General features: G+C 46.9%; 2 protein-coding genes across 3 annotated transcripts in view; one reads left to right on the top strand and one right to left on the bottom strand.

Moving 5' to 3' along the window:
- The window catches only part of NAA15 (N-alpha-acetyltransferase 15, NatA auxiliary subunit), a 43953-nt gene extending 33589 nt beyond the window's left edge, over positions 1–10364 (bottom strand). The window contains exon 1 of the mRNA XM_068154016.1: positions 10137–10364. Coding sequence (XP_068010117.1) covers positions 10137–10190 — 54 coding nt within the window. The 5' untranslated portion in view covers positions 10191–10364. The remainder of the gene's footprint in view (positions 1–10136) is intronic.
- A 721-nt stretch (positions 10365–11085) lies between these two features.
- Positions 11086–14865, top strand: NDUFC1 (NADH:ubiquinone oxidoreductase subunit C1). 2 transcript variants are annotated; one of them, XM_068154094.1, is made up of 4 exons: positions 11086–11194; positions 11992–12095; positions 13276–13358; positions 14716–14865. In XM_068154094.1, coding segments are annotated over exons 1-4 (252 nt in total). In that variant the 5' UTR covers positions 11086–11130; the 3' UTR covers positions 14717–14865. The 2 variants fall into 2 exon arrangements, with proteins under 2 accessions (XP_068010195.1, XP_068010196.1); XM_068154095.1 differs by lacking the exon at positions 14716–14865 and having other exon boundaries at positions 13276–13359.
- The last annotated feature ends 486 nt before the right edge of the window (positions 14866–15351 follow it).

Raw genomic sequence — 15351 nt, 5'->3', positions numbered from 1 at the left:
TCACCGAGTCCAACAGCATGACTGAGATCCCACTGCTTGAAGCCTTGCATATACTTATCTCCTTCTCCAAAGAGGCTGCGGACTAAGAAGCTTAAATAAAAGTGTGAATGAGAGAGAAGGAAGTCAGGACTGCAGCATATGCCAACATGGCTGGTATAAACCTTGGTGAATCTGGGGCTTCAATCAACAGAAACATGGCAGGAAGATCTTTTCAGAAAAAGGAGATAGTAAATATTGGAAAGAGGAAAAGAAGAACAAAAAGACTAATACAAGGAAAGATGAGCGTGAGTAATACACAGCCTGGGAGAAAAAAAACCTTAAGGGAGTCAGTAGTTTCTGAGTAAGAGGAGAAAAAAGTAATAAATTATAATTACAGAAGCAGGAATGGTAACTTGAAGTATTCTTGGGACATAAAGATTCAGGCTTGGTGGAAGCAGAAATGGTTTTTCACCTGGGTAGTGCTTCTTCCCAGATGAATACCTTGTAATAGTCATTCCCAGATCTCCAAGTCCTATTCTGGGACAGCTGCTCTGCAGAAGCTATGTGTTCCTCTGTTCCAGAGACCACTAAAAGAGGCACAGTTGCCTCTTCTAAGCTGAACTCCTGCACATATGCATTGCCAAAGCCAGCAGTCAGAGCCTGCTTGTGATGTTTGACAGGTAAGTGCTTCAGCTATGGCTTGTGACATCATGCAATGAGAAAACATAAAAGCTCAACTTCTAGAAAGGGGAGGTTAAGGTTAATGCTTTAAAAGAGAAGAATCTGCCTCTCCATCAACACTGCATCTCTACACACATTAGCTGCCCTTCAAAGCTTTTCCTTTAATGAGGTACCAAATATTTTAAGCTACCTGCCAAGCTTTTCTCTAGATGCCTGTGGCCAGCACTGCAGCCTACTCCAAACACACCGAGATTCTCTTTATTATGCTTTAGCTCATTTTCTGTATTTACAGCAAAGAAATAGCACCTGCTTTAGTATTTGAATATTACAGCAAATAATTAATTCTACAAAGAATTCCTAAGATGAGACAGAGTGTAACTCCTTCAAAATCATGCAAGACTACAGCAGATGGGAGAGAATTTACATTTGCACTGCTCACCTCCCTCCCCTCAGTATTTACTCAGTTAATTTGAATGCATGATGATTAATAGAGAGAGACTCACAGTGAACTTGTAAGGAACAGAGCTAGCCTATATTCTCCAGAATCCCAAGTAAGGTGTAAGAAGGGCTCATGTTCTGGTGTTTGGATCCCTGAACAGTGTTAGGGCATCTGTGCAGAATCAGTCTTTGGCCAGCAGATGTCTTACACACACACATGGCTCAGCATGTCAAGTGTAGATGAATCCCCCTGCACTTCCTCCTTGAAGGCTGCCATAAAGAACAGTGAAAAAACTTCACTACTTACAGCTCACCTACATCTAGAGAGCTAGCTGCTAGAGGGAGTATGTTCCTTCCTTGCCACAGTTTTCCAGTTTTGAACCTTCCCTCTTTAGTTCATCTACTTGCTGTTTAGCAAACCTACAACTAGCAGCTAAGACTGAGATTCTTAAGCAACTGCTCCAGTTACCCATAAGGTTATGGACAAGGGCCATGATTAAAGGTGCACTCCTGAGGACTGCTGACAGCAGCACAGAGATTACTTCTATCCAAACTTACTTCAGCACTGTTTTCTTTACATACTGTATGAGCAAACACATTTCCACAAGTGCCTTTTAGGAATTTTACAGCTGCCAAGTTTGAAACACACAGAAAGCAGCCTCTCTAATTGTTTGCTGCCCCAGAAGCAGGCAGCACATTTGCTGACATTTACTTATGTCAGCACCTCTGACATATTCCTTCCCTCTCCAAACAGGCATTTTAATAGCCAAAGAACTTGTGTTTCCAACTACAAAGCGAGGATAATAGTTAAGTGCAACATTCTGATGTGCAGGCCTGTATCTCAGCATCAAATGCACAGCACATGGCAGAGCAGATTTTGCTGTTGCATGTGAAATGTTTGACACACTTTCAGCTCCAAAAGTGCAAATCCTCTATCACAAAGCAGTCTTCACGTCCTTCAAGCCTTTAATAACTGAATAATTTAACAGCCATCCCAACTCAAATTTGCCATTTGGAAGACATTTTATAATCACTACATCACAGATTAAAAGTGTCCTGTGTGCTCATGAACATCAATAGCTAACAACAGGTCTACCTCAGTACAATGCCAGGAGCTAGCATGGGGCTTAACCAGTGATCCTACAGTGCCAGCAGGCAGGACTCAAGCAAAGCATCACCTAGGTCACCACACAGAAAGCAGAAAGCCCCTTTCTGGCAGGGGCACTTGAGAAGATGCCTATGTCTAATCTAGATGATTCAAGGGTGTTTTAAAACCATTCTGCAGTAGCACAACTGAATGAGTACCAAAGCCCCAAAAGACAAGGCAGACAAAAATTGAACTTCTCATCCCTAGGCCACTGTATTCAGCCTCATCCTCAGGAGGTGACACAGCCTGCATTATCAGTAAGAGGCAATATACTGCAGACTATTCCCCATCACATACAAGAGTTAGCAAACAGGACAACTGATCTACATATGGGCACAGGTAGATTTTGTATTTGCATCTGAAAGTCCCCTAAAGAAAGTACAATGGAAAGTGTGCTGCTCTGCCACAACAACTCAGGGACTCGACAAGGCTATCCTCTTCCCTGAGGGTTTCTGAGGCTTGAGTGAAACCAAGGTGGACAAATCAGCTACAGCAAGGGAGCTGCAGGTTCTCCCAGTAGCAGCCATGATCATGTACCCTTGTGGCATGATGTTGGCAGCTGGAGCACTGTTAGACCTTCGGCAGGCGTCAGCATCGCTGGCCTGGCACGGGCTAAGGTGTGCACTTACAATGCATGACATGCACAGCTGCCACTCTGATGCTATCTGTTTCTTCCAGCCCCTTCAGACACATCAACTGAAAAGATACCAAGACCAGGCACTGGGCAGCTCAAGGCTGTTTCCCAGCACAGATACTGTCTCCACAGCTCGACTAGATCAGGTCAAGTCACTAAGGTGTGCTAATTCAAGCTAAATGTAGTAAAGAAGATTCTGAAAGCTGGAAGCATTAGCAGCAACTACTCACCATGAATTAGTGGGTCTTCTGAGCACTAACCATATCAAACAGCTCTAGGCAAAAGCTACCACACCACTCTGATTCAGTTGCATGACAAATGCAAGGTCTATGAACCCAAGGACTGAAACCACACACCCCACCACTCCCCCGACCCTTGCAGATGTTAATGCTGAAAACCTCTGGGGCAAACTTGCACTATTGTTTTTTGCTGTCAAATCTAAACCAGCCATCCTCTTTCACTGCTCTGCAGTGTCAATGAACAGATCTGGTCTGAATCAGAGGCAGCTCCAGCAACTGTCTAATTGAAGTGACTAAGAAATCCTGCTCCTGCACAGCTCGCCTTACTTTTGGGAAGTGACCACTACACTCCTAATTAGCATTGCTTAGAATCAGAGAGTCAATAAGGTTGGAAAAGACCTCAAAGATCATCAAGTCCAACCTGTCACCACAGACCTCATGACTACTAAACCATGGCACCAAGTGCCACATCCAAACCCCTGTTGAACACCTCCAGGGACAGTGACTCAACCACCTCCCTGGGCAGCACATTCCAATGGCCAACAACTGTCTCTGTGATGAAGCTTTCTCCTCACCTTGGAGGTGGCAGAAGATAATCAGAGAAATGGGGCAAATGCAAACTGAACTGAAGAAGAAGATAGTAAATATACACCTTTTCACTTAACACTGAGGCAGGGAAAAAAAATCAGTGCTATGCCTATGCTTTTGAATGGCCTTGTTCCTGTATTTGACAAAACCTGTGAGGAAAGAGCTGCTGACAAGTAGTTACAGCTCTTCTTGAGCTAAACTAGAAAGCTTTGCTCACTGAAGCAAGACTTGCTGAGAAATCCATCATTCAACATGAATTCTGTTGGGCTTTATTTGCTTACTTTCTCCTTCTTGGGGAGAATTACTACAACTTTGTTCATGTCAACTAACATCAGCTGACTTCTGTCCACTACCCTGGAACCCCTATGTCCAGGCTTCACCTCTGAATTCAGCACAAAACTGACTGAACCTCACAGAAGATGCAGTATGCATGCGTAGGATACACTCCTTTTTTAATGACCACCTAAAACAACTAAGCAAATCAATTCAAATTACAAGGTATGGCCACGAAAAGTGGCCTAAAAGGCCTCCACAATAGGGGTGGTGAAGCTACTGACAATTTCTACCCATGTATTACACCCAGAGTACTCCTCACCCTTAGCTGTGAGGTATGTGAGATGTTTGCCATTGTGAAATAGCTGAATGTGGCAAGTAAGGTAAGAAAGGTTGTTCCTCAGCATTACAAGGTTTGCTGCCCTGATTGTGTTGTATCATGGAAGCAACCAGAAATCCTTGGAATGAGTTGCACTGACCTCAGTTTTAAGGGCAGCAATGAATTCATTTTCTCCAAATCCTCTATCAGCAAAATAAGAGAAGTTCTAACTCCTTAGCCCCTCTTGCTGCAATGACACAGCACTACACTGGACAAGAGATTTAAACTTGAGATGCCCAGAAAGTCCAGTCAGAAAAAAAGTCATTAAGAGAAACAGGAACAAACACAACTTGATCAAATTCTAGAGGGTAGCACAGGGTAATAAAAGGTAGTACCACATAAAATGGATTAAATCCATTGTCCCAGGCAAGATTAGTTTTAGGTCATTACAAAACCCACTCTGGGTCCAGTTAAGAGTATCTATAACCACAGCAACATGAAACTGGCTGTGATCTTACAACCATGAAGTGATTTGGATGTGTTTCTCTTTTGTTTTCCTAAGTGAAACAGCTAAGGAACAAAACCACTGTGCTCCTTGGAAATTTGGAGCAGGGAATCCTTCTTCTACACCTTCTGACAGCCCCAGTGACAAATGGCCTAATTTGGTGAACAGGCTTTAGTAGCAGTAGTGTTGCTCAAGTGATTCCTTAATGGTATCCTAGAGTCTCAAACAGTAATTAATTTCTATAGGAAGTTTGAGAAATATATCTGGGAAAAAACAAGAAGAGTAACTCTGCTTAAGGCAGCAGGTCTGTTGTTTACTTCCACTGCAATGTTACAACCAAGACATAATTTTTCCTGCCACTTTTGGCAAAGCCAAGTGGGGTATTCCTTTTGGCAAAGGAAAACCAAGCAACTCCCACCTTAACAGCCAAGGTGCTGGGAAAGCCTTGTTAGCAATTCCACATTTCAGATGAGACAGAAAGTGATGAAACTCCAGTGGTGAGCACACTTGATGACTGCACAGTCATGCAAACAAAACAGTGTGTGCTCATTTTTTTTTAGCTACTGATAAAAAAAGAGCTTTGGGAAATCAGTCTTTAATCTTGAACCAGGATAACTTGAAAGAGTTACAAGTCTGCCACCTCAGCAACCTTAAAGTCAGCACCCGAACTTCTGTGAGACAGGAGATTATTTTACAAGGACTAGTGCTGCTGAAATTATTAGTGAAGGTGCAGCACAGGTCTGTCTAGTTTGGAGGTGGAGGGACAGGGAGCAGATTCTGGAATGAAGAAACAGGAAGATGGCCCAACAGGAGGGACTTGGCATATTCACAGCAGAGGCACTGAAGAGAGATTATTCAATAGGCTTTTTATCATCAGGAAGTTCCAATATCTTTTAGTAGAACACTTGTCAAAGCTATTGTGGAAAGGATATAGACCAGCTCAAAGACAGACACCCTCAAGCACAGCATTGTTACAGTAGAAATGACCAAAGGTGAGATTCAAACCCCCTTTTCTTGCAGCAGGCACCTTAGGTAGTGTAATGCCCCAACGGAGCACACAGGTTCTGGCCATGCCTACCATATAAGGTAAGTGATAGAGCTGAAAGATGCATGGTTCTCCAGACATCATGAAGACCACAGATTATCACCAGTCCCGAGCAAACAGAAACTCTGATCCGCATACAATGCATTACACACAAGCCCAGACCAGCATGGCATCTTGCTTACTCAGTGTGCCACTTCCACAGCATGTCACTAGAGTTGTAAACCAGTAAAACTGTTTAAACAAGGCCTGAATACACTTAGTTCCTCACTTGGATTGCTGGTTGGCACCATAAAACACAACCATGTTTCACTTCTTAAATACCTGGGACTTTTTTCTCTACTGCTCAAAATGTATTCAGCTAGAGGCTGAGCCCACTGATTCTGGTGAGAAGTATCTGCACCATGTTATTCTGTCAGAACATCATCACCCCAAGAACTTTATCCTCTGCTCCTTACAGGAAATTAAAATCTCTTCCACATGGCACCTCCAATAGCTTTAGCTTTAATATTTCTTCCCTATATTTTCAAACACATTTAAGTTGCAGATCCAAACAAAAGTGCACGGAATATTGTCATTGGGATGTGTGAAATGAAACTGACCACATGTGATGAATTGCACTTCAGCAGACAGAGTGGCTGAATAATTTGGTAAAATGCCAGGAACATTAATCAGTTATATTTAATTACAAATAAATACAAATCAATCAATCCTACTTCCTACAATTACTAGTTTCATACTTGGTACTGTAAGAGGGTGGGGGAAAAAAACCAGAGTAAACTGATTTTTCCATTACTTCATAGTGCATCCAGCATGCTGGGTACCAAAAAGCTACCTCCTCCATGCCTTCAACTCCTGCCTTTGCTGTTACATCCTTTCCTCTCCCTCCACCTGAATTCTTTGCAAGTACTCTCTGGACTGCCTAGAGATTATCTGTGTCCAAAAGAATGACACAGACTCAATTACAAAAGGATAAATTGCAAAGATCCTAAATTCCACAGAACCTTTGAGCAGAAGAACAGCAGTGGCTACCTGCAGCATGGACAGCAAACACTTCAAACTCTATGAACAATGGAAGCTAGAAACTTTGGGTTTAATGGAAGTGCAAGTTCAAGCAGAACAGTGATCAATAATCCTGTGGGTGGGTTTCTAGCCAAGCTAATTACACAGATGTCTTTGCCTTTGTACTACAAGAACACTAAACTGTAAAATGCCTTTCGAATGGAAAAATGTTTCTATTAGAACCACCACATACCTGTAAAGTGACTAGAAGAGGTTAGTCCAGTTAGTGTGTTGCAACATGCAAAGGCAAAGTGCACGCTCTTCCCAGCTCAGAATGTGTCAGGTAAGTGGCAATGCTGCCTTGCAAGCAAGTCCATATGCAAAAAGACATTTACTGATCCTGTAAGATATTTACTGTGAAACAAACAGAACCCCCTCAAACTATGAGAGCTCATTACTGCCCTTCCCTATGGACAGTTGGGCAGCTTGCTATAAACCTTTACATTTAACCTGTGTGCTACAGGCATGCTTCTTAAAAGACCAGCAAAGAAATGAGGCCTCAGGAAATTACACACAAAACCTGGTTTGCTTTTCTTCATTTTATGCTTTACTTACAAAAATGTAAGGCTGTTACCTGCTTAACTCTTGTGTTTATCTTCCTCCATGAAAATTAGAATATGAATGATACTGTATTTCTGTAAACAGCCTGTGTACCAGTAATTATCTCTATGATGGGTAAAGCATCCTTTCAGTACTGCTTGGGCTAGTTCCCAAAGCATCTGCTGAAAAAAAAATCTCATCCAGACATGCTCAACAGAACAACTCTGTGGTTTGCCTGGGCCAGGAAGACAGCATGTGCAGAGCTGGGGCCAGACAATCAGACCACCTTGTCAGCTGGCCCAGGGCTCAGAGGCCCCTCTGGAGAGCCAGCTGCCCAGGCAGACTCAAGCTTCTCTTGCTGCTGTTCAGCCACCCGTGGGCCAAAGGACCAGGCAGCAGTGAATAAGACAAAACGAAGCCTCCTGAAAAGAAGGGGCAGACTGAGGAGAGGCTGCAGAGAGACAGAGGTAAAGGCACAGAAGGAAGGAATGTTTCTTTGGACTTCCACTACTAAATGGGACTTTCTGAAAGATGCCTCACTAATTCAAGTCAAACATGATCAAAACTTCACAAAGTGGGGTCATTATCTGCAACAGGGCAGACAAGTAGTTCATTAGACAAATCTCCAGTGGGATGAAACCCAGCTTTAAGCCTCTTCTAGTCACCACACATTACAAAGGTACCTCAACAGAGGACAATCTTAATACTGGACTACACACATCACGGGCTCCTCCCTGCAAAATACAGGCAAACATCAAAGTGCCAGGACAACTTCTGCCTATCCAGTACCTGAAACTCTTGTATCTTCATTAGAGATTTTCAGTTTTTCAAAAGGGCAACATTAAAATGGCTTCAGTCTATAGAGATCTGCTGGAGGTGAAGCACACCTTTCTCTCTTCTGACCTGAACCACACTGCAAAGCTTTACCCAACTCACACGTGCTGAGCCAGCATTTTCTCCGAGGAAATTATTCGTCCCTTCTCCCTGCCATCCACACAAATGCCCAGGAAACAAGCAAACAAAAAAAGCCCAGAACACAAACAAAAAAAACTCCCAAGCCAGTCAGTTTCAACACAGACAGGCTCCAGGATTCAGTTTGTCCTGTAACCCCCACAAGCCAGCCTCAGTGCAAAGGAAGGTGAGTGAGTGAGCGAGCAACAAGGCTCACTTCCAACCTCCTAACATCAAAACTGACACACACACAGTACGAGACCACACCAAAATGACACACTCAGTACACGGCCACACCATCTCCCAAGCAGGAGTGAATCTTTTGAAGTGGAAATAAACTTTGCAGTTCATTGTGGCTACGTTTTAAGTGAAGCTGCATGTCTCATAATGAGCTGTGTGTACATATAGGGATTGCAGATTGATGGATTGTTTCATTTTCACTATATGTTTTGCCAAGTGACAGAAGATTATAAACACATTCCCCCCACTTCCGTGGCAGAAATTGAGAGATGTGTATTGTTACTCCGAGAGGACAGGGGAAGTTTAGGCTCGAGGTGAGGAGAAAGTTCTTCACTGAGAGAGTTGTTAGCCATGGGAATGGGCTGCCCAGGGAGGTGGTGGAGTCACCGTCCCTAGAGGTGTTCAAGAGGGGATTGGACGTGGCATTTGGTGCCATAGTTTAGCCTTGAGGTCTGTGGTGACACGTTGGACTTGATGATCTGTGAGGTCTCTTCCAACCTTAGTGATTCTGTGATCCAAAATAATAGTCTAAGTCTCTTTGAAATAAGACTTAAGATATTTAGATAAAATGTGACTTTTTGAGAGGAAACACCACAGTGCTTGACCCAGGTAACAAAAATATTCTAAACAGAGACACTGAAGTTGCTTACTAACATAATTCAGTTGTTTTCACTTCACCCCAAGTCCCTAGAAACAAGGTTCCTGCAGCACCGCATCAGAGCTGAAAGAAGCTCCTCACGACGTGACTGAATCGTGCACACTTAGGTGGTATCTGAGCTGCACATGATCTTAGTCCCATTCTAAAACCCAAGCCTGCCGCCTAAATTCTGTTAGTTTCTTTCATCCACACACTGGTTGCCGCCCTGAAAAATCGATTGTCAAACTTTAACAAGAGTTAGCTCTAAATTAAACCTCGGGAAGACTTCAGAACCTTCATGCTTCTCCACTGCCTCCCCCTGAAAGCCATCATCCCCACCGGCCGACAAATCTGGTTACTATCTACAGCAAAAATCGGCGTCGTACAAAGCGAAGCACGAAAAGGCAAAGGCAGAAGGGTTCAGCAGAGCAGCTCCAGGCAGCAAGCCGATGAATGAAACGGCCACGGTGGTATTTTCGAGGAACCGCCGAAGTGCCTCGCCGCGGCCAGCGCTGGTGAACGGGGCAGCCCTTTGGGTCCGCGCACGGCTCCGCTGGAGTGTGCGAGCAGAGAAACACAGCCGCCTCTGGCGCTCCTCGGCCCCGGCGAAGGCCGCGCCCGGGCGGGACAGGGCGCGGGTGACAGGCGCCCCTCGGCACGGCCTTGCCCCGGCAGGAAGGAGCAGGCGGCCAGGGCGCCGCAAGGGCCGGGGCGATGGCGCCGGGCCCGCGGGGCGGTGCCGGGTCTCCGCGCCGCTGCAGCGTGGGGAATGAGCTGGGGCAGGGGCCGCCGCCGCCGCATCCCCCCCCACCCCGCGCTCCACGGCCCGCCACGGCCGAGCCCGGGCCTCCCGCCACTCACCAGGATGCGCTTGAAGAGCGCGTTCTCCTTGGGCGGCAAGCTCACCGACGGCATCCTCCCCGCCACTCCCGCTCCCGCCGCTGGCTCCGGCGCCGCTGAGGGGCTCCGGGGAGGGGGGTGGGTGTGCGAGCGGGCTGCGTCCCGTCCCCGCCGCTCGGTCGCTGTTGCCGGGAGCCTCCCCACCGAAGTCTGGCTACTACCGCCGCCTCCCCACCCCACCCCCCGCCCGCCCTCTTCTCAAACCACCGCGCTCTTGCCGGCCGCGGGCCCGGCCCCTCCCGGCCGCCGTCTGCGCGCCGGGCTGCCCCGCGCCGCGCCGAGCCCCGGGCGGCGGCTCACGTGGTAACTGAGCAGGCCGGAGAGAGGTGCCTCCAAAATGGCCACCGCAGAGCAGCTTCCCCAGCCGGGTCACCGTGGCCTGCGCGCATGCGCTGCGACCCCGCGCCGGCGTCGAGCCCGCCCTCACCCCCTTCCCCCGCTAAGGTGCGCTGGGTTAGGCTGCGCTAGGCTGGGTCGGGTCGGGTCGGGCTGGGCTGGGAGAGGGCGGGCCAGACCTCGGGGCGGGGCGGGGCGGCGCTCCCCACAAAAGAGGCACGGCCCATAGCCCGTTAATTGTACTTCAGTCTGTCGCCCGCACTGGGTGGTCACTGATCAACCCCGTGAGGCACAGCGCCTTCTTCAGGTGTGGTGGCTTAACGAAAAGGGCGGGTGTCGGTCGACGCTCTACCCACGCTCGCAGTACCCGCCCAGCCTGGCAGAGCCATTTCCAGGCACGGAGAGCATGGGCAACTCTGTCAGAGTGTCGGCGGGGCGGGTGGCGCGGCGCTGTACCGCCAGCGAACGAGCGAAGGGAGGGCGCAAACCGGGAGCGTGAGCTCAGCCGGCAGCCGACCTCGTGCAGGGCAGCGCGTCCGCTCGCAGCGCCCCGCGGAGGGGCGGGGCGGGGCGGGGGGCGGCCCCTTCTCCATGGGCGGAGCCAGGCCGGGCCGACAAGATGGCGGCGGCGGCACTAGGGGTTGCGAAAAGGTTGCGACTGGTGGCGGCAGCGCCGAGTCTCGGTGAGTGGCGGTGGTGTGGGCAGCGCGGGGCCTCGTTTGCTAACACGGGGATGGTGAAAAGCTCCTTCCAGGCAACTGGGAGGGCGATGTTCTTCCGCCCCAAGGGCGTTGTGCGTTAGCGGGTCGCGACAGTGCCTCGGGGCCTGTCCGCTGACCCGGGCGCTGTGGGAGCCTGGCGGCATGAGGGGCTGCTGACGTCGTCCCCCTTAGCTGGAGGACGCTTCTCTTCATTGCTGGAATTAAAGCAAGCTGTAGGAACAGTTTACCTCGTCATCTTTTTAAATCCTTACCAATAGTCTTACGTTACTAGGGTTTTACCGTCTTAGCTTGGTGCTGCTCGCCGGCCGGTGAGAGGTCCCGTCGGGCTTCGCCACGGCTGTGGTGCTGGCCTGTGCTTCTCACAGAGCCTGTGCTCTGGGGCGGTTGCGGGCAGGTGGGGAAAGCTTGGAGGTAGCTTTCTGAAGGGGAAAGTGAAGCAGCCTCGCCAGAAAATGCGGCAGGGTCTGGTGTTTGTGTGTAAAGAAAAGAGGGCTAAGGGCACTGCTTGGGACTGTGGACTCCATCCCCTCTCTTCTCTCTCAGCTCAGGGCGTGCATAGCATCAATAAGGTGCTGCAGTACGTTTACAAACGGGAGAGCTACAGTGTTGCAGGTTCCATTTATATATGACAATTAGATTTGTTCGTCGGTTTTCTTGTTGTGGTTTGGTTGTTCCCCTCCCCTCCCGATTGTCGGTAATTGACTTGGTATTCAAAATCTGGAAACCCATAACACGTTCGTAATCTTTTCTCCTTTTAGCTTTTACTCGTTCCGCATTTGTTGCGAAGAAACGCAATTATGACCAACCAAACTGGTTTGGAGTAGCCTTGGCTTTTGGCACCAGCGCTGCCCTGTGGGCTTTTGTAAGTGTTTGCACTTGCTTTTGTTGTACTGTTCTATGCAGAAAGAGTGATTGCGCTATGGAATGGGCTGCCCGGGGAGGTGGTGGAGTCGCTGTCATTGAAGGTATTCAGAAGGAGACTTGATGGGGTGCTTGGTGCCATGGGTTAGCTGTTTGGGTGGGTTGGATTGGTTGATGGGTTGGACACGATGATCTTGAAAGCCTCTTCCAACCTTGTTTGGTTTATTCTAATAAAGGTTTATTCTATTCTAACTCTTCCCAGACCATGCGGTGATTGCAGCCTGCTTAGTTGATTGGAGTGGTGGGTGTCAGGATTGAAGCGTGATATGTTGATGAGTTATGTTCTCCCAAGTCTCTGTTGTGCATTTCATTTATCAAAATGAACACCTGATTTCATTTGTGTATAGAAATGAACAACTTCTCAAGCTTCTCTCTGATGCAAACTTAAAACACAGCCACAATAGAAGAATTAATTTCAGCCTGTTGGTTTCAGGTTTTAACCCTGTTTTCCCCAATGGATCTTAAATAAATTAGAATTAACCAGGTTGGAAAAGACCTCTGAAATCATCAAGTCCAACCTATCACCCAACACCATCTAATCAACTAAACCATGGCACCAAGTGCCTCATCCAGTCTCTCCTTAAACACCTCCAGGGATGGTGACTCCACCACCTCCCTGGGCCAGTCTAAAAAAAGAGAGACATGAGCATATGCCTAGATTCTGTGTTTATTTTTAATCTGTAGTCAATTAATACCCTTTTTTTCCTAAATAAAATGCAACTATAAGTTGCTCTCTGTTTTGGAGAGCTCAAAGATTCAATGTTTATAAAGCTGGGAGCAGTAGCTCTCATGAGGGTGTGAGGGTTAAGCAGCACTGTCATGATGACAGCATGTTGCAGGGTGGGATGGATTCTCTTTGGGTTTTTCCCTGTTTTGGGGGTTGGGTTGACTGATAGTAGGAATCTCTCCCCCTCAATCAGACAGCAGAAAATGTTTAAGAAAGGTGTGGGGAAAAAATTCCTCACTGGACAATCGGTCACCTCCAGACAATTGACTCTGTATTGTCCCAGTTACAGATTGGTTTGCATTCTGGTAAGAGGGATTTTATATTCCATAGAAATCCTTTTTGTTCTCTGGTTCCAGCTGTGCACTGTGTAACTGTATTGCACCTCTCTTTATAGCTTTTCAAGCAGCATGAGGATGATGTAAGGGAATATGAAAGAAGAAAAGCAGAGAGACATCATAAGTGTACAGATTGTTCCTAGTAAGTACGTGCATACAGATGCTTTTGCAACTGCAGGTCTTTGACTTCTCTTAAGCAGTCAAGATACAGGACAGTCTTGCCTTCTCCATCCCTTATTTTCCTTAATACTTTACATCTTGATTTTTTTGGTCTTCCTCTAACTTATTCCTAGTTTTAAAGAGAGAAGTTGACTGATACATTAATTTGGGTGCATATTTGCTGCCAGATTGCTGTCTTGTGTGTGCAAACTTGGAGGAAATTACACATCCCTAATGAATTTAGATTGCAAAGACAATACCACACAAGTGTTTCAGCAGCAATGAGAGGAAGGTCACTAAAATAGGTTATTTTTGCCTCTTTGTTAGAATAGAATTAACCAGGTTGAGATCATCAAGTCCAACCTATCATCCAACACCATCTAATCAACTAACCATGGCACAAAGTGCCTCATCCAGTCTCCTCTTAAACACCTCCAGTGATGGTGACTCCACCACCTCCCTGGGCAGCACATTCCAAAGGCAAATCACTTTCTGTGAAGAATTTCATCCTAACATCCAGCTTAAACCTCCCCTGGCACAGCTTGAGACTGTGTCCTCTTGTTCTGGTGCTGGTTGCCTGGGAGAAGAGACTGACCCCCTCCTGTCTACAATCTCCCTTCAGGTAGTTGTAGAGAGCAAGAAGGTCTCCTCTGAGCCTCCTCTTCTCCAGGCTAAGCAACCCCAGCTCCCTCAGTCGCTTCTCATAGCGCTCGTGCTCCAAACCCCTCCCCAGCTTTGTTGCCCTTCTTTGGACACCTTCCAGCAACTCAACATCTTTCCTAAACTGAGGGGCTCAGAACTGGACAAAGGACTCAAGGTGTGGCCTGACCAGTGCTGAGTACAGGGACAGAATGACTTTCCTGCTCCTGCTGGCAACACTGTTCCTGATGCAGGCCAGGATGCCATTGGCCTTCTTGGCCACCTGGGCATGCTGCTGGCTCATGTTCAGCCTACTATCAACCTTCAGGTCCCTTTCTTCCTGGCTGCTCTGCAAGTCTAGAGTGGGAAACGCATCTCTGTTTCACCCTTGTGTTGCACATAAAAATGTTAGATACCTGTAGCCTTTCCTTACAGGCCAAAAGTGTATGTGGTCAATCCCTTTTTCTGCCAGCTAAAAAACTTCCTGTGCATTATGGCTCCAGAGCAGTTAATGTACCACATGAAAGAGTTGCTTACACAAGGTATGGAAACACTTGTAGTGGTGTGGTGGTTCCTCTTCATCACTGTTTCTCTCCAGCTAAAATTACAGTGTCTTGAGAGGCATTTCTAACCATATGCATTGTATCTTTTTCTTGTTGCTATGATTTTTAATTGTCTTTTCTTTTCCCCTCCTTTCTTAGGTTGATGGCATGTGCAGTAAGAAGTAACATGATCACCAGTTGCCCTGCAGAGAAATGAGGACAGCAGAAGTATATGAAGTACCTAAATACTTCCATGTTCATTCAAGCCATGTGCAAAACTATGAAATAAATTATGAAGTCTGGAGGAAACTTGTGAAGGCTTTTTCCTGCCCTTTATATTTCCTTCTGCTGGTGTTGAAATTGTTTGATGTGGCATGTCTGTTTCAGAGTTTATGGTGGTTGTTTTTGAAGCTCTGTTGTTGTTCTGGGAGGTCTGTTACAAACTTAAGACATCGGTTCAGAGGAAGTTCAGCAGATATTCCAGGAGGTAAGTGCACTCTGGCCCTGCCATCGTTTTTATTGCTACATGCAGGATACAAGCAATAAGCCAATACAAGAAATGGGATTCATGGACAGTGTGATAAATCTAGTCTGTGCCAATGCTGAAATGTGCATTTGTAACCTTACACAGCAAAGAAGCAGCTTTCAACTCTGTCTTGACTAAGTACTGGCTAGATGCTATAATTACAGTTACACACCTGTTTGCAAGTTTGATCTAGTTCCTGAGTGCTGCTTCTCTTCAGTCCTTTCTGGCCTAGATGGATTTTTCTTTCTCTTCTTCTTTCCTTCTCTTTC

This window comes from Melanerpes formicivorus, unplaced genomic scaffold (genome assembly GCF_026170545.1).
Source record: "Melanerpes formicivorus ecotype bairdi unplaced genomic scaffold, bMelFor1.0.p_v2 SCAF_27, whole genome shotgun sequence".
NCBI lineage: Eukaryota > Metazoa > Chordata > Aves > Piciformes > Picidae > Melanerpes > Melanerpes formicivorus.
This window is presented reverse-complemented; position numbering and strand designations above follow the sequence as displayed.

Excerpts from the sequence above, each read along its gene's own strand:
- NDUFC1 (XM_068154094.1), top strand. The coding sequence starts at position 11,131 with ATGGCGGCGGCGGCACTAGGGGTTGCGAAAAGGTTGCGACTGGTGGCG. Across the intron at positions 11,195-11,991 it reads GGCGGCAGCGCCGAGTCTCG|CTTTTACTCGTTCCGCATTT; the intron begins GTGAGTGGCGGT and ends TTCTCCTTTTAG. Across the intron at positions 12,096-13,275 it reads GCGCTGCCCTGTGGGCTTTT|CTTTTCAAGCAGCATGAGGA; the intron begins GTAAGTGTTTGC and ends CTCTCTTTATAG.